This window comes from Macrobrachium nipponense, chromosome 14, assembly GCF_015104395.2.
Source record: "Macrobrachium nipponense isolate FS-2020 chromosome 14, ASM1510439v2, whole genome shotgun sequence".
In the NCBI taxonomy this organism is placed as follows: Eukaryota; Metazoa; Arthropoda; class Malacostraca; order Decapoda; family Palaemonidae; genus Macrobrachium; species Macrobrachium nipponense.
In genome coordinates this window covers 58,707,818-58,727,716 of record NC_087207.1, presented here as the reverse complement: position 1 = coordinate 58,727,716, position 19,899 = coordinate 58,707,818, and the positions used below count along the sequence as shown (strand labels likewise).

The following is a 19,899-nucleotide window of genomic DNA, read 5'->3' as shown; positions in this document are numbered from 1 at the left end:
AGTATATGCACTTCGCTTCAAAGTGATGTAAAATTATAAGGGGCTGCAATATATTAAATAAAATATAGTATATTTCATCAAAAACAAGTCCTTTGGCCGATGAAGAGCTAATAATGTTAACTTGTTACAATATTTAATACAGTAGTGCAGTAATAAGAAATCATTACCCATGTTCATCATAGGTTATGCTTTAAATATAGTACTGTGTGTACTAGTTGCATCCTTGTAAGTTTTGTCCTTCCAATTATGACGCTGGCTGTAATCATCATATTGTTTTTGCAAGTTGTAGACTGATCAACCTCTAAGTTTATTTTGCATTGTATAATAGTGGAGCCTCCAACTAGCTGCACCGTATATTTGCTTCACACCTGCATTAAAGTTGCTGCAGTCAAAGTACAATGAATTGCCTAGCAAGCTTCGCCACATTTGGCTTCTCATTTGTGTATAGTTTGTCAAGGCAAGTTTTTTCTTATGGCATCCCATATTCTTCATGCCATGATTGGTCACCTTCCCATTGGAGTCTGTCTCAAATGAAGAATCTGCAGGTGGTGTGGCAGGAACCTACAATAGATGTATGCAGTTTCAATGGATACATCCTTGTCTTCAGGTTAGATCCCTCATTCTGCGATGGATCAGCATATGCCAGTGAAAGCTTATCTTTCCTAACAGCTAAAGGAGTCAAGCCATTAATCAAGAAGTTTGAAAGATTATAATTTATTTTTTTCTTTACAAAGATGAACAGATTAGATCCTATATCACAACATAAGTAAAATGTACTGTACCTTACAGAACTAAAACATTCATTACTTTTCCTTTGAATCACTGAAATATGAAGAAAATTTACATTCAAAACATAGTAACCCATATATCAAAAAGTCTTCATTACAGGTATTTAGTTACTCACTTTGAATGAATAAAGAATGTGCAGTATCATATTTCAAAATCCAGCTAACATTTGGGTTTTTCTATTCTTTTAAAGAACCATATACATACTTTTAAGTGACAGGATTATCCAAAGTACTCCGCTGTCATATGAACGTAACATCTTTACTATCTGTACACTACGATTGCTCTTAGCAAACAAAATTAATGGATGGTACTTTTAGATTCTTGACAATTCTTATTAAACCTGAAACTACTTTGTCCTTAACTTGAATGGCTTAGGCCAGAATATGGAGAAATTTTACAATACTGAGAAAATAAGGATAAAAGTTTTGTTTCTCTCTCTCTCCCCCAAAATACTGCAGTTTCATTGGTTACATCTTGTACAATTTTTGCTGTTTATTGTATCAACTTACAACAAAGGTAGAAAAAAAAAATAATAGTGCAAAAAAAAATTGTGCTTTCAAGATTGGGATGTCATGAAAACAATTTATGAAAAACAATTGCAGTCAAAACAATGTTGTATAGAATTACATGGAACAAGAAATGCATCATAGGACTATAAGAATTAAATTTTAAATGTTGGATTTAATAAATTTTACCAATTATTTCCTATATAATAATATTACTTTTACATGCTTAATTTTCCCTAATCTACAAATGAACAAATAGTCTTACTAATACTGATAATCAAATGTACAATTAATACATAAAATCTAAAAATAAAAATTCCACTCAAGATTATTTTATCAAATCCTGATGAATAAAGAAAATAACAGAGGGGCATACATGTAAAAGGTTCCCCTGGATGCAAGAGAACATAATGAACTTTGTTACAAAACTGGTTGATGACATTATGCACACTACTGCAATTTCACTTGCGCAACTTTTGTGCTGTAAAACACTGAGCATGAAAAACTTGACTGTTGACGTAAAATAGAAAGGCCCATGGATACCTTTGGTACTCTTTGAAAATGCAGAAAACTAGATTTAGAGTAAAGTGACAGTAGACTAAAGACTTCTTGAAAATAAAAAATCTCACAAAATATATGGAAGGACACAGACTGTATATTAAGCAAATTGAAAATTTTGTAATCTGAAAATGTTATTTTATAACCACTTTGGAAGAGTGAATAACAATTTTTCTCATTAATTGAGTCAACTTACACTGACTCCTTGACTCCCAAGTTCTTGACTAGGAAATGTAACAAAGTAATGATGAGTTTAACTTTAATAGACCTTCCTGCAGTAATGTAATAAAGAAAAGACATTAAAATTAAGATTTCATGTGACACGTGTTTATATACTGTTTGCACAAGAGCAGTACATGCCATAGCAACAAGCAGTATAGCACACACTAGTGAAACCATATGAAAGTAACAGGTATTTGGTTAAAGCACTGAGCAAGTATAAAATACCACACTAGAACATACCAAGCTTAAACTAACAATAGTAACAACTGAAGGGTAGCTTACTAATGCTTTTTCTTTGCCAGTATACACACCATTGGCACTTCCGCACCTCTTTCCTCAATGAGAAAAAAAAAAGATCCAGGAGAGATTAATGCAGCTATACAGCATGCTATATAAATATCAGAAGGCTTGTTTAATCAAATAATGAACTTCATTAACCAAAAACAATCTTTCGTTTCAGTATCTTCATACCACCTTTTACTCTCATTGTTCTATACTATTTTGCCCTGATATTAGTGACCCCTTGCCAGGGTAGAAGTACATACCTGGAAATTACTTTACAGCAAAAGAGAGACTATCAGTTGCCATACTATTAAAGCACCTGCATAATATGTACCAAAAGGTTCAAGATGCCAAAAAATTAACTTTATAATCTGACATATCTTCAAACATGATTCCTAGTCACTTACCTAATCTTTTTTTGCTAGAGATCTTATAATTGAAGAAATTTAAAAGAAAGTTAGGTATGATTATAAGTCACATACTATTTGTGTGCTGATTGGTTTCAAAACTTAAATTTGAAATAAACAAAAGTCAATGTCTCAAAATATCCTTAATATAAATACAGCAAGTACAGTACAGTATTTTTACAAGGGTACTATTGCATGAAAAACTAATTACAAAGCCATATTCCTGCCTTCAATACTTATCTTGACTGCCCTTTGGGCCTTTGCCATCCTCTTCTTCTCTTTGAAGGCTCTCATTTGTTTATCTAGTCTGGATGCTTCTTTTTTACGGCCCTGAAAGAAGTGAAAAAATGTTAAAAAAAAACAAAAAAAATGTCTTGCCAGTATACTTTCTCTTATTTCAGACTGCACTATTCAATACATGTCAGATACATGACTAGTATATTAGCAAAATTACATATTTTGACCTGAACATTGATACACAGAAAAAAAAAAAAAAAAAAAAAAAAAAAAAAAAAAACTTAAAACCATTACTCATAAAATGTCTGGAACCAAAATTCTCCTTACTTTACGATGTAGATATCATAGCTGTTTCTTATTGAAAGACAACATACCTTACTCATGTCTACATCTGTTTGCCATTTAGGCCTGAGAACATAATCTTTATTAGAGGGCAAGGGAACTCGAGCTCTATAACACCAACCAGGATCACCAGGTCGCAAAGGTTTTCTGGAAAAGAAAATTTACTGAGTAAATTGAATATTTCCTTAACATTTTTCAGTAATCTATATCAACAAACAACAAAACTGCTTAATAGTAACAGGCCGAACATTTTTCAGTAATCTGTTGAATAGTAACAAGCCATTCAACAAAGAAATTCATTCAGAATTAATAATTTCAAAAAGCTTTCAACTGTTGAACCACTCCATTAGAGTCAAGCTAGTATAAAAAAAAAATGTGCTTATGAAGCATGAAAATTACAAGTTTTTATGAATTTGTTAAAAGTACAAACAAATAACACCATAAACTTCAAATAACTTCAGCTGATAATTGGTAATTAAAAACATGGTTTGGACCAATGATCACTCTTATTCCATGTATACATAGTATACTCTTGACAAATAAATGCCACTTACAAAAAAGCATCTATAACCAAAAGATACTTTTACTTTCGAAGATTTTGATGGAAGGACAGTAATAAGCACACATCAACCACTCACCGTGATTGATGCAAAATCATTTGACCATCATCAGAGATACGTATAAGTTAAGTTAAGTATATCTTAGTTTTACCAGACCACTGAGCTGATTAACAGTCCTCCTAGGGCTGGCCCGAAAGATTAGATATTTTTATGTGGCTAGGAACCAATTGGTGACCTAGCAACGGGACCTACAGCTTATTGTGGGATCCGAACTACACTAAATCGAGAAATGAATTTCTATCACCAGAAATAAATTCCTCTGGTTCCGCGTTGGCCGAGCCGGGATTCGAACTTCGGACCACCGGATTTGCAGCCGAGCGCGAAAACCACTCGTCCAGAGAGGAACTTATTAGTGATATAAGAATGAGATAATTAAGAATATGGGAGGTTACTGCATAAAGACTTTCTCCTTTCATTAATGGACCTTTTAACAAACCTGAATAATCTGATCATAATGGTTAACAAGATCCTCCATCTTCCTGAGGTAAAAATTAATAGTTTTCACCAAGCACTGAAAGTTACATTTCCCAAATTATCAAAAAAGGAATTTTATAACATCATCCTTGACTTTCAGTTATACAATTGTGATGTTCATGTCAAGTTGGTTACAAATACTATACCATTCTACCAATCACTGAAGTCTTTCCTAACTGTGACATACCTAGATTCATTCAGGAAATCAATAAGTTTTCACAGTATGAAAACCAAAGCATAACCATATGTTTTGTAACAAATTTCATTACAGTCAAACCAAACCCCACTAAAGACTAAAATCATAATATCTATATGTGTACACAAAGTATTGCCTCAAAAGGAGAAAGGGTAAAAAAAAATAAATTAGAGAATGAGCAACTTGTAGTACATACAATGTATCAGCAGACTCAAGGCATAAGAAAATTTAAAACATTACTGATATCAAGACACTTCCCCTAAAGAGAATTACATACCTTAAAGTGAATACTGTAAAAATGATATTGAAGGTTTTTGTTCACTGCTTTTAGTACAGTGGTACCTAGATACCTGCACTTAATCCATCTCAGAAGTCTGGGTGAATGCCAATCTGTCCGTGCAGTGGTAGACTTTTCCCATAAGTAATAATGGAGGTTGAGTTATCCCTTTCCATTTTAAATTTAACCAGCCTAGTATGTGAGATCACACCAAAAATCCTAAACAAAACAAATATAAATTAATTAATTCTCACTTGTATGTACTTAGGAGAGTTAATGGTGTTGTTTCACTTTTCTATTTATTTCTACTACTTCCCTCTGGAGATCCATTGTTTCCCTCTCAATGAGGTTAAGTTTTATTCAGCATTTTACAAATAATCCTAAAGCAAGACATAGTACTCTTCTGGTTTGCAGCAGCTTTCTCAGGGTGATAACCTTCACAGAAATTTTGCATTCCCCAATTTTGCCCATATTTCTTTTATTAATTAATGAATAAACTATGAACATCATCTATTGTTTTTTTATCTACTTTTCTTTCTGGTTTTTGTCATAGCTAACCTTAGTCTGCATGATGACTTTATTTGCACCAGAATCATCAAAAACACTAAGAAACATGAGGCAGATTTGCAGGGTTATGTACTAAGTATGAGCCTAAAACTAAACTGAGCACCTGCCCTTTGTTTCAGCTGGGAATTGCACGCAAGAGTGACTAATTCCATACGTCTAGCCAGCCACCCTTGTTGATATGCTGAAAATGGATAAAAACAGGGCAGTTTTTTGCTCAGACAAATTATCCGTACACCAAACTGTACAAATTGCAAACTGTCCAAGTAACAAGGTTTATCTGGATCTCTTCATCCATTCACTTCAGTTTTTCCTCAAACACCAGTCTAAACTTTTACTCAAATTATAATCCCACTGAAGTAAAAATCTTTTATGCCTTGTCCTGACCTAACCAGACCTTACCTTCCTGACCTAATTCAAGGTGCCATGCCCTGACCTGGCAAGGGGGGCAGCCCCTACCCCCCAAGGTAACACTGAATATCCCTGGCTCCTTACTCTGGATACTACCCAATAAATGTAGTTCCTCATTGGACGAATGGTTTTTGCGCTCAGCTACCAATCCGGTGGTCTGAAGTTCAATCCTCGGCTCAGCCAAGGTGAAATTACATATAGAAATTATTTCAGAAGATGAATATTCATTTCTCGATATCACATGATTCGGATCCCACAATAAGCTGTAGGTCCTATTGCTAGGTGACCAATTGGTTCCTAGCCACGTAAAAATATCTAATCCTTCCGACCAGCCCAAGAACAACTGTTAATCAGCTCGGTGATCTGGTAAAACTAAGATATACTAAATCTTGGAAATGTGACCGAGTAGTTTAAACATTTGGTAATTATAACATAATAACCAGCCATTACCACTGTTTGCCAACCAATCCAAAGTGTAACAGAGTTTGTAAGACAAGGTAACACTGCAAAAATGCAAAGATAGGTATACAAAGCTTGTAAAACTCGACCTCACATCATTTGTGAAAACCATTTTGTCTCAAAAAGGTCTTCCTCATGTTACACGTAAGAGTAGAATCTGCTATACCAATACAATTTTACTGTATGATTCAAAATGTAGTACTCACCCAGTGGCCTCATCTATTTGAATGTCATCCTTTTTGCCAACACCTGCATTCTGATGCTGCTCACGATCTCTCTCATAACGTTCTTCTTTGCTCAAAGCTGCAATGATAACAATATTAAGTTATTTAACATTATCAGCAGCTTTCTCATATCTGATTTGATAATGATTCTTAGCTCTAATCACTTTTCTCCTAATCTGGTTCAAAATTACTCCTGAAAACATCTAGTATACCATTTTATCATCAGTTAGCCAGGGAAAATGACATTTTTATAATGAAAAAATTGTAAATATAATTACATAGCTATAGTTTCCGCTTGTACACAGCTTAAATAGAAAATTTTGCAGGTACCGCTTCAATATAGTTTGTGTAGGTAACAGCCCGTCCCACCAACGGGATATTGAAATGGCCTAGCATACAATCCTAATTCGTTTTATGCCATCAGAGGGGAGGGTGGGCTCTGATTCTGTAATTACTAAGTAAGTATATATAAAATTTTATTTTATTATAAAAATTTAATTTTTACATAAATAACTTACCAAGTAATCACATAGCTGAATGCCACATTGACAGGAGGTGGGATACATGGACATGGTATTCTTCTCCAAAGTCATGTAATGAATTTGAAATAGAAGTTCCTAGCATTGAAAATAATGCTTGTCATTCTTTATCAGTTAAGGGAGCCTGCAGTATAAAACTGCAATTGGTTATCGCTCAACTAACCTGTAGTTGCGTGGCAGTAAAGCCAGGGGTTGTCTCTACTTAAATGGGAGCTTTGTAGTGATGGAGTACTCCAATAGCTACCAAAGCACCAGGGGAAGTTATGCAGCTGAGGAGTTATCCGACAGCTAGCAAAACTGTAAAAAGTGCCCTTTCCCTGGGTGCAGTACCAACATAAAAAACAACCAGAAATAGTGTCACCTAAACTGAAAACACAATGCATCCACTGAGAGAAGTGGGTGCTCCAAGTAGTACTTTGTACCTCCTGGCTCCTAAACCCTCTATACCTCGCTAGAAGGTGAAGAAATAAGAGAACATCCATGCCAATCCCTATCCTGTGGTTCAGCAGAATTTTAAACCCTATTAAGCTGGTACCAGTCTGGAGATGGTGCCAGACTGTAGCTGGCTTCAGGCAAACTGGGGATCCGTCCAACTGCTGGGAGCTCACGGACACCGTAAGCTCTAAAGTTGGCACCAGACTGTAGCTGGCGCCATGCAAGCTGAGTACCAAGGGAGCCCGAAACTCTAGGCGCTGGGAGCTCTATAGAGGAGGCCAGACTTGTAACTGGCAACAGGCAAGCTGGGCGTCAGGTGAGCTAGCAGCTCGAGGTTCTGGAAACTCTATAGCTAGCGACAGAATGCAGCTGACTCCAGCCTGGAGATGGCACCAGGTGAGCTGTGGTAGCTCATGGAGAGGTATATATATTGCTGCTGGGAGTTTGCGGATGGCGTAAGCTCTAACATTGCCGCCAGAACTATGTCTCCAAAGGTTCTCAAAGCTCTACAGCTGGTGTCATCAGAGCAAGTGATTCGGTTTTCACTTCTTACAATAGTGAGATGCGAATGCTGATTCCAGTATACTTCCAGTAGGTCGATGCAGAATGGAAGTAAGGGGTATACTATGTGCCTGAAATCTACAGAAGTAGAGGTTGCTCTGATGTTCTTAGCTTTCACTAAAAGAAGGCAAAGTTCTTTTCCTTAATCTGACTGTATTTGAGATAAAAACTCCAGGATGACGACAAAGCGATCTTGGTCGGATGGCGAGGAGGTTCTTGACCGAACATCAAAAGATAAGAAGGCCCTCTTGATTAGCAAGTCCTGCTCAGGTAAATAGCTAAAAAAAACTCCAATTGAACAGAGCTCACTCCTTTTCCTCAGAGTTAGTGAGCACTCCTTGGTGCTTAGAGCATGTGCTGACACCAGGCTATAACTGGTGTCAGGCAAGCTGGATGCCAGACAAATTAGGAATTTATGAGTTAGATGGAGCTTCTGGAAGCTATGAATGCCCATTAAGCTCCAAGGGAGAAAGAATAAATCCAGGTCTGGGATCGATCCTTGTTCTTTTCTAAAACAAGAAACCACATCTCTTGCTTCCTAGCTGGGCATATAAAAGGACTTGAGAGGTCACTGAGAAGAAAGATCCAAGTCTCTGCTTAACCAGAGATAAGGATAGATCGGTACCTCTTCAATGAAAGCGAGAGATCCTAGATCTTCTCAGAAACAAAAAGGTGACCTGCAGCAGGTTCAACAATGTCCTAAAAAAAGACACAGAGTCCAAGACTGTCACTAAGTCTGATAGACAGTGGAGGAGGGTGACTTCTCAATCTTGTAAAAGCCTCTGCAACATGTCTTGAAGACTTTGAAAAACAATCCTCCAACCACCCTTGATGGTATCTATGAAGCTAGGTTATCTGAGAAGACACGGCCTGGAGAACAGATCTGGGAGATTATTTGTTTGTATGGCGTCTTTACATTGCATGTAACCACTGGTTATTCAGCAATGGGACCAACGGCTTTACGTGACTTCTAAACCTCGTCAAGAGTGAAATTCTATCACCAGAAATTCACATCTCTAACTCCTCAATGGAATGCGCAATAATCGAACTTGTGGCCACCGAGGTGGCAGGCCAACACCATACCAGCCACGCCACTGAGGCGCTCAGATCTAGGAGAGTCCACCACCAACCATAGCAGGTTCGGGAGCTATTACATGTGCCAGAATGGACTAAGAGTACATTACTGGAAATTGAGCCCGAGACTGTTCAGCAATTCCTCGATCATGTAGAAGGGCATAAAGCAAGGGGGTCTAAGAAGGACCGTCTATAGCATGGTACCTGTTGCCCATGCCTTGACTGGAGTAAGGCTTGCTCCATACAATAATCTGACCCTGACACCCAGGGGTCGAAAAGTTTATGATGGGAAGGACATGGTTCTGATAGCCCAGTACATCCTTCAAAACTTGATCGTCTGAATAAATAAAGCAGCTAGAAGATTTGATCTGTGAACTGAGGAAAACTGCTGTTTGGTCTAGAGGGAACACTGGATTCAGTTTCCTTGTTTATATAGAGGTGTTAGAACTGAGGTCTTTTATAAACAGACTACCATAGTCTAGATGTGATCTAGATTAGGCAGTACTAAAGTCCAAAGTATAAGTGAAGATTCAGCTCTTCTTGCGGGAAAGAGTCCTGGCCATCTTCCCAGTTCCTCATGTGGGCTCCTTGACCTAGATCTGAGGTGCTGAAAAGACTAGAACTAGGGTCTGCAGAAGTAGTCAGTCAACATGTAAAAACTAAGTTATGCCCAGACAAAACGGGAAGACAAATGCAGTTAGAGCTAGGAATCAGGAGTGTCTGCAGTGTTACAGAGGACAAAACACAGACTCCAGATTGGGGAGCCCTGTCCCGAAAGACGGAGCTACATAACTCTCTGGAGTTCGGACAGAGATATGGAAGAAAATTCCATGCATATTCAAATTCCTATCCAATTGTCTTGGAGAATGGGTGAAAGAACTGTCTGGATCATCTCCCTCTTGACCTTCATCTACTGTCAGAGATAGAACATGGTATTCAAAAAATCTTGTCAAGCAGGCCTCAAACTGTCTAGACACTAACGGGAGGAAAGACAAAAGACACTTGCCTTGCTCCTTTAAACAAAAACCCAATTCCAATCTTGAAAAAACTTCTTGCGGATGACTACCGAACAAAGTTCAAAAACTATGACATGTCCTTGTCTGGGGTTGACTTGGTCCCTGTTCAATCAGAACAGTGTTCTGACCGATGGCACCAAACAGACAGGTGGACACACTGCTCACTATGTTTTACGTACAGCCCTTCATAGGGATAATTCCTTCTCTGGCAAGCCCTTTGTCATTTTCAAAATAAGGTGCTTCTCATATTTTATTAAATTTGCTTTTTTCTTGTATGATCACTTCAGGCGGTAATTTGTATAGTCTTGGTGCACAATGTACGAATGCTCTCTCACCTGACTTACAATTTGTTCTAGGTTCAAATAGTCTACATGCTTCACTTGCATATCTGATTATAATATTAATTTCCGATTTAAAGAAGCAAAGGCAAAGGTGGACGCTTGGCTCAAACATTGGCTGGGAGCTCGGATAGGGAGAGCGCTTTAGTGCCAAATACTGGTGCTCGACAAAGCACCATCAAAGTTACTTGTCTACACTGGGATCCGTAGCTGTCCGTCAAGAACTACGGACAGCATGCTCGACTTAGAGGTAACTATCTAGGGACAAAACCCCCACAGACTCCAATGGACCTATAGCATGTCTCAGCCCAGGTTTAGGGACAAGGACTGGGTTTAGGAGATCCAATATGGCCAGATAGTTCCTTCCTCACTACATATGCAGTACGACTCCTTTCCAGTGGCTGTCTGTCGATACCCGTGACCTACAACAGGCTTGCCTGAGGGGACGACTACCCCTGTGTAAACCCCGACCTTTGTCTAGGAGCATTGAGGGACGAGCAGCCACCTCATCCACTGCACTACATTTTATTATTACAAAGTTAACATCTCTTAGCAAGGGAGCCAGAAACAGGAGCAAGTGGCAAAAGGCTAGTAGGATTGAACTGGCACCAGGATGGTCACCTCTGGCACCAAATGCATGAAAGGGGGTGCAGGCGTAGCTGGCGCCTGAGATTGGAGTCAGCAAGCTAGTAGCTTTGTAGCGTGAGCTCAAAATCACCGAACGAGAATGCCTAATCACAGCAGTCAACAAAATACCCAATTCTCACCTTACTAATTTCTGCCTTAACACTTTTCAGTTCTGCATAGGAAAATGTGAAGGTTGTCAATAACTTTATCTACTGGAGGTTTACAGGAAACACATGTCCAGTAAATATATCATAATTGCAAAAATGACAGGCATAATGAAATAACAATTACAGGTGGTCCCTGGTTATCGGCTGCTTCACTCTACGGTGCTTCGGTTTTATGGTGGTTTTTGAAAATATTCATTAAAAAATAAAGTTTCTTAGGACGCCATAAGCCACCCGTCCGCTACGGCAGTTACTGAGGGCGAAAATCACCATTAAGCAAAGCATGAAAGTCTAAGAGAGTAAAACATACTTATGGCACTCTTATGAAGCTGATAGCCACTTATCAGCACCATAAGGTGCCATAAGTATGTTTAACTCCCTTAGACTTTCATGCTTTGCTTAATGGCGCCCGGCCAGAAACAGAACCCCTGCCGATACCAGGGACCACCTGTATTTCCAATGCAATTATCGGTGGCTTGCTCCAAGCCTAAGGCCTATAAACAAATCATAAATTGGCTTAATGAAAAGGCATAACATACAACAATTTACTTTCATAATGTGATGTCATAACATCCTAAAATTACTTTGAATGCAAAACTATTATTGGCACCACCAGGAGCCCAGTCAACACACCACATAAAATGTAAATGGCATCGTTTACCACAGTTCACTGTTGACTTAGTACATTAACTAAAAAACAAAATAAGGAAAAAACTCATTGTGGAAGATTTCAGCTTCAAGGCTACAATATACCTGTTCCGATGACAATATAAAGAAGCCTCCCTCGGAATCTGGTAAAATAACCGGAAAATAATAAACAAAGCTACCATGGATGGCAGGAAATGAATGTTGATTGTCTGCTACGTCGTTCCAATATTCTGTTAGTGGGACTGGCTGTTGCATATACAAACTATATTGAGTCTACTCGCGAGATTTTTAATATAAGCTTCTGTACAAGTGGAAACTATAGCTATGCAATTACTTGGTAATTTACCTCATAAAAATACTGTACTTACTTTTAAATTCATCTGAATTGTTGAAGATTGGTCTTGACCATACTGCTATAAGTCTTCCACATCGTTCTCTGTTTAACTTACTCTCTTTTGGATGCTTATAAAGGTACATAATGGCCTTACCTATACCAGATGTCCTTAACATATCTGATGACAATGGAGGTAGCTGGAAAAACAAACATCACTAAATTCCCAAGATAAACAATCAATGTACAAAGGTGTATTACATCAATCTCATGAATATTGAAACTAAAATTACTCAAGTATAATTATTATACAAAATTACTCAAGTATAATTATTATACAAAATTACTCAAGTGTAATTATTATACAAAAGAACTCTAATCTATTAAAACAGATAATTCCATAATGCCATCCACAACATGTGGAATTTTGAACATAGGGTGGGAAATGACCATTAAACTGGGATTTTGAAGTCACACCAGGTTGCAGTTGGCCCTTTCACCTATTTAGTTTAGATACCCTGTCCACTGCAAATTGCCAAATTATGCTAATCCTCACAACAAATGACCAAAATCCTCTATGAAGAATCATGCACATTAGCCTTAAGTGTCCTATACCTCTACAAATGCTTCCAATTATAAAAATATCTGATACCCTAAATTAAAGTTAATCTTGCATAATAACCAACAGATAAAAACAACCCCATAGTAAATATTTTGCTGTCATCTACGACCATCTATACACCAGTTTTTTTTAACAGCATTATTAACAATTTCATACTTTCAACTAAATTACAAACAATTTCATATTTACAACTAAGTGAATGTTCAACATGCCAAAGTAGATGAGAAAAAAATTAAAAATAAGTGATTTTTGTCTTTCTCTCACTATGTTTCCCCTTTTTAATTTACACTGACTTTCATGTATTATTAAAATTTATGCCCTTCCAAGACTGATAATAATGTTACTCTTTAATGACATGGAAAACTTTGTGAAACTTGAATAAGAAAAAATTTATCACTTCTAAATATGGTGGATTATGTCCCACACTTACTGCTACAAAATTGTATAGGTCTCATCCTGAGTCTGGCCATTCTAAAAAAATTTTATCCAAGGAGACCATGTGGCAGATGTTTTAAGGATAGATATTTTTTTCTTACAAGAAACTGTCCATCCATTTCTCCAAAGGAAAAGCACAAAAAGGGAAAATATCGCCAAACAAACACCTGATTAAGTCAGTTAGTGAAGACTTTTGTAGGTTTATCAAAACATCCAAACCTTGAGCTAAATGCAGAAGAATGTATTTGGCCCTCAGAATCCTCTCACAACAAGTTGGCTACAACTAACCAATTGTCAAAATAGAGCATAATTCAAATCCCAAAAAGATGACATCAACCCAGTAAAGAAGCTAGAAATCTTGTAAACACCTGAGACACTGTGCTTAGAACAAACATGGCCTTGAACGGACAAACTTTCCCTGCCAAGAAAAACTACAGAAGCTAGAAATCTTGTAAACACCTGAGACATTGTGCTTAGAACAAACACGGCCTTGAATGGACAAACTTTTCCTGCCAAGAAAAACCGTAAACAACACAGAGTTGATCGTGGTAAGAAAATATGCATCCTGCATATCTATGGAAAACAACATCCAGTTGCCCTGCTGAATGACCACCAGAACTGTGCTAGATAACTCCATCAACAAGGGGGTCAGGCAAACCAAGTTGTTGAGTTAAGAAACACCTAAAATTGGTTTCCACCCTCTGGAATCAGAAAAGGGAAGTTGTAAAATAGCAGGAAAGCTTCTAACACCAGCTCTATGACTGCTTTCTCCAACAGGAATAGACTTCTTGTAAAACTAGGAACTTCTGGTGAAGGAAGGCTGGAAAAGCTACAGGGCAGACCCCAAGTCTTACCAGACATTCCAGAAGGCCTGCAGCCTCCTCATACTGGACTCTGAGGGCTGAGGATCTCGGTTCTTAGATCCACAAGAATGCTTACTCTGGAGATAAAGTTTCAGACTGCTCCCCTTCAAAGGGTCTAGAAACTATGAGTAAAGGTTTTGCCATGAACTCATACCAATACTAGAGAATTCCCGGTTCTCATGAAAAAAAAAAAAATAAATAAATAAAGGGTGAGCTAGCATTCATGTGGGTTCAACAATAGCTGCTGTCTTTTGAAACAAGGCCACTTTCAATCTTAAATAAAAGCATAAATGCTCCCCTCTTAAGAACACCATTCATAAACACAAGTCATTTCCTCAGAAGCACTGATAATTGCCCTACTGAGGCAAACCATATCATATGCTAGATAGCGACATAACCACTATTAGTTAATACTGCTTAACAAATTTTAGATGTGATGTGTAATTAATACCCCTTAAAAACTGTTAAAAATAACAAAGGTATATCATTTACACACAACCATACAAATAACCAATTCATCATTTACACTTCAAAAAGGACTACAAACTCACCTGGAGAAGCCACTTTATGACCACTTCTCGAATTTTTGCTGCAGGAAGGGAGCGATCTGGCATTGGTGCTAACCAGTCTGTGAGAGCAGATAGCAGGTTAGCTTCTAAAAAGCCTTCAATCAAATTTGCTTTTTGTATCTGACTCATAGCAAGATCTAACATTGCTATCTTCTTCGTAGCAGGAGCTCTTCTTGCATTCAATTCACGATCCTGGTCAGCAGCTTCTCTCATCTGTAATGAAAAATTTCCATGGGAAATATATATACTACTGCTTAAAATTAATGTGATACCTGTACAACTAATTACTGATCAAATTCAAACATAAAGTACTGTACTTAATTTTCTGTGATGTATGCACTTAACTTTGCATTGCTGTGCCATCAAGGAATACATACTAATCTGGTAGATTAAATTCTCACTTAACTTTTCAAGTAAAGGTACAAAATTAAAGTTAATCAAAGCTTTGTACTGTACAAAGAATTCAGACACTGAAACTGAAAGATTAAATCTTCATTTTACCATACCTTCCTAACTATGACGGAAATATGCTCTTCGTTGTCATTTATAATATCAACATTATTTTTCCTTCTTCGATACTTAGCACCTTCCTCTTTCTTTTTGGCCATCATAGCATCAAAATCATTCTGGTATTCCTGTTCTTCTTTACCCTCCCGAAGCTGCTGTCGAATAGCTTCATCCTCGCTATCAGACAACTGTGGCAGTGGCTATGTATAAAAAAATAAATAAATAGAATTATCCATTCTGTTTACCAATTTAGTACCCTTCCTTTTTCTAAAATAAAAACAACAAACTTTTTTGATCAAAGAAATACAACATGGTGTACAACATATAACAAGTAAAGGTCCAAACTATGCAATATATGCTGATGGGTCCAAATCTCTATCTGGAGTGCTATCTGCAGTCATATCCCCGACCAAAACAACAATTTTCCTAGTCTAATAATGCTTCTGGTTTCATAGAAGAAAAATGTGCCATAGGATTAGCCAATAATGTTACTGAAGATATATACCACTGCAGAGTTTTCAGCAACTCTAGAAAGAAGTGCTATATAAACCATTAAAATTTTCACTTCACAAATGATATGAGGATGTAATTTGTAGAGCTGGGCATTAGTGATTGTAAGATCTCTAGAATCCATTATAACTAACAAATTGAAGAACATAATAAATCAAGACCAATGTTGTAATACGTATGGTATTCATCATATTAAAAGGACACACACACAAGTAATTCTGACATGCCTTAGGATTGGCCTCTCTCATTTGCCCCAAAGATATTTGATGAAAAGCAACACTAACCGTGAAATATTTGTTGAATGAAGGCTCATAATATAACTGACAATGAATGTCAGATTGGGGAATAAATCAGTTAAGAGAAATTTTGTCAGAATACACATGATTTTCAATTAGCCCAATTATGAAATGATTAAAGAGCTGTAATCTAATAAATATAAAACTAAAATTCATCACTAATAATGTCAAATCCTTTGCATAAGCCAAGCGAGAGCTAAAGAAATTAGAGTAACTACCCAAGGGTTCACACAATCACACATGCAGATCAACACGATACCTAACGGTATCATTAAGCTGTAACCTGTCTACATGCTCACAATCTGGGGATCATATGTCTAAACTCATGAGAAGGTATTGCCAGCTCTTCTCTTGTCACCTAAGCAAAAGTATGAACTGGGGAATAATTCAAAACAGCTCTCACATTTTGAAAACACTGGCCAACTGTACCAACAAGAGGATGTTCCACCCGAGTGAGCAAATGTTGTTGCCAACCCTGAAAGAAAGAAGTCCCTCATTCAAAAGTCTAATGGAACTTCTTGTGAGAGGCCTTTCAAGACCACCTTTTCTTCTCATGGAAAAAATAACAGGCAAAAGACAAACAAGAAGAGGATGAAGAGCTTAAAATAGATGAGAAGGATGGTATGCATATGTGTTTTTTCACCTTACTCTGTCCACAAATTTTATCGCCTCAGTTAGATTAGAGAATACATTGAGGCAGAAGCAGCACTGGACTCTCTGCATACTTAACTAGAAGTATAACAGGCCGAGTCCAAAACAGTCATTGTATCTCAAAGTAAATAGGGAAAGTGGCTCATAAGCACACTCAGAGAACCCTGTATCAACCTTAATTAAGGTAAACATCTCCAACCGGTAAAAGAATGTTGTCACCAGCTTCAAAAGAAAGGGGGGCACTAACTCAAAATCCAAAGGAACTTCTCATGAGATGGAATCCAAGAACTCTTCTTCTTCTCATGGAAGGAAAAGACAAAAGAAGATATGAAAGAGGATCTAAAATTTTATAACAAGGGGTGAAAACCCTTCTGGGACAGTCAACAAACTATCAACCCACGAGCCCCATAGGAAAGTCAGCCTGCACAGAGACAAGTAATTGAAAAAGGCAATAATTTAATAGATGGAATAGGAAATAAAACCAACACACCTGAATTCAGGAGATATCCACAGAAAGCAGTAATGTATTTGATTCTAGCTTAAACAACTGGAGGCCAAATTATTCAACTACTACACTAGTCAAACTATAATACATTTTAGTTGTAACCAAAATAAAACTCCTAACAAACCGAAAACTAATATTAAACCTAATACTCTACTAGCAAACATAAAAACTTTTTGCAGCAGCAGCTTACCTAATGTTGCCAGCAAAAATAGCTAGGTCAGGTAAAGAAGAGTGCAGAGGACATTTGTCATGTGAGTGCATTTTATGCAACATAATGAAGCCACTTTACATCTTTGCCACAAATCAACATTGAGAGTTGCAAAATAGGCCAAATAAACTTGACTGATGATATAACTACCCAAGAGTTTACAATGAGAGTCAGCACCCAAAGACCACACTCAAGAACAATGCTCCAAACAAGGAAAAAGTGTTTAAAAAGTTGGATATAATACTAGCTTCATTACACATTAAAAATGACAAATTTGTAACTAATTTGTATTTTTCATAACTTACAAACCTGAGGTCTTAACATTAGGATAAATGCTCAGCGCCAGCTGGAAACCAGTAAAGTTTAATATAATTGTGTACGCAGGGACTATTGGCATCTGTGCTTAGTCACAAGACATGCAAGACATGTGGGGCCACCCACATACCCCTCATTAACTCGTGGCCCCGTCAGTTATCTTCTTACAGCCTTTAAGTGAGGACATGGTTTACTGCGTCCTTTTAAAGCCAGTTTAGTTTGCCCTGCTTGGGAATATCGCATATTCATATGGATTGCCTGTAATCCAAAGCTTTGATGTATCTGGATGTGCTTTGGGAAGTAATTATGACTAATTGTGCTCCTTTCCCTGGGGGGGGAGAGGCATGCATCGCCATCTTGTTTTCGTTCCAGATACGTGGGTAGAGAGGATGCAGGTGTGCGGTCGGCATTAGGCTTATCAGGAGAACCAACCCAAAAGGACAGTTGGTTTGATGTTTAACGTCGTGTTGCCATCCAGGATCCCACGTGATGGATGTCCCTTTTATCCTAAACAGACAAGACACCTCCTTAAAATAGCTCAATTTTGAGCTTCGATACCGTCACAGACCAACCATCACGATCATTTTAACAGATATGTTCTTAAATGCCAGGAGGCCCATATTCCTCTGATGACCTTATCTTCTGTATAACCTCATTGGTACAACTTGACAAACAAGGAGTAGGCTTGCCCAATCGCCTCTGTTTGGCCTGTTCCTTTACGTCTACCACGTTAATGTTCTAGGTGACTTAGTTCTTTGTATAACCACAGAGTACTTTGGCAAGTCAAAGCCGGCCCTGCTGAAGGTCTCTCACACATACTCACACCGTACTGAGCAAGATTAAGAAATGTATGTCATCATGACCTGTCCTGCATTGACTCATTATCCCAGATTCCGGGGCCAACTGGAACTGAAGTTACAGGCTACTTTTGAGTCTACATCAAAACCCTGGTTATTGAGTACTCCCACTACACCAAGGTCAGAGGAAGAACCCCCCCCCCCCCCCCCCCCCCCCCCCCCCCCCCCCCCCCCCCCCCCATCCACACCACAGTCAGTTTCCTGTAACGTGACTGGTGTATGTGCAGTCAAGGCTACTCTGATACAGAGTATGTTTTCACTTATCAGATTGGAGTTCTTATGTGCCCCATCCAGTTCACTGCTCCTGATTCATCTGAAGATTACTCAGTGTGAAGCGATATTCACATGCCCAATCACCAGTCCAATGTATATCACCATGCATGTAAACATGTAAATTACAGAGATTCTTCCCTCTGTTCTGACAACCTCTCCACCAGATCATTGTCCACTGACCGACTGCCTTTAATGAACAGAAACGTCCACTACACAGGCAGTCACGGCCAAAGGGTCATTCTGTATATGTGAGCTAATGACCTTTGGGGTCGTGTTACGTCCGAGGTGACACTCTCCACCCAAAATCTGAGAACTATTAGTTCGAAAGGGGATACTGGTCAACCTCCAGGCCTTGAGATATTAATTCTACCTCTCGGTGATGCCTCTTCCCCACACGAACTTGGTAGCGATGATTGTGCTATGATAAACTTTATCAGTCACTCATCCTGGGTCCTCCTTAATTACTGGAACCCATCCTTCCGTCAGGGACATGGCGGAACAGGTAGAACCTAGAGTTTCCATAACCTCCAGGACGTTCCCAGTATCACAAATGGAATCCTCAGGCTCCTCGAAGGGTGAAACCCCAGGAGCGAAACCCATGAGACAGCTATTACATGGTTTTTCCATTATACGAGTTCCTCTCTGGACGAGTGGTTTGTGCACTCATCTGCCAAACCGGTGGTCCGAGGTCCTACTCCCATCTCGGCCAACGCGGAATCAGAGAACTTATTTCTGGTGATAGAAAATAATTTATCGATATAGTGCGGTTCAGATCCCACAATAAGCTGCAGGTCCCACTGCTAGGTGACCAATTGGTTCCTAGCCACGTAAAAAAATATCCAATCCTTCAGGCTAGCCCTCAGCCCTAGGAGAGCTATTAAACAGCTAAGTGTTTTTGTAAAAACTAAGATGCCAACCACAAAACACCTTATGCGGTGACCTGTTACAATGTGTGGGCATATGTTCAATATGCTACCCTCCAAAGGG

The 19,899-nt window shown here is 38.2% G+C and overlaps 1 protein-coding gene across 2 annotated transcripts in view; it reads right to left on the bottom strand.

Annotated features, from left to right (window-relative positions):
- Positions 1-698: 698 nt before the first annotated feature.
- LOC135226538 (protein IWS1 homolog A-like) overlaps positions 699-19,899 on the bottom strand; it is a 62,775-nt gene continuing 43,574 nt past the window's right edge. For both annotated transcript variants that reach the window (XM_064266193.1, XM_064266194.1), the window contains exons 7-12: positions 15,297-15,497; positions 14,773-15,003; positions 12,339-12,501; positions 6,551-6,647; positions 3,376-3,490; positions 699-3,094 (exon numbers count right to left, since the gene is read on the bottom strand). In XM_064266193.1, the coding sequence (XP_064122263.1) occupies positions 2,972-3,094; positions 3,376-3,490; positions 6,551-6,647; positions 12,339-12,501; positions 14,773-15,003; positions 15,297-15,497 (930 nt within the window). In that variant the 3' untranslated portion in view covers positions 699-2,971. The remainder of the gene's footprint in view (positions 3,095-3,375; positions 3,491-6,550; positions 6,648-12,338; positions 12,502-14,772; positions 15,004-15,296; positions 15,498-19,899) is intronic.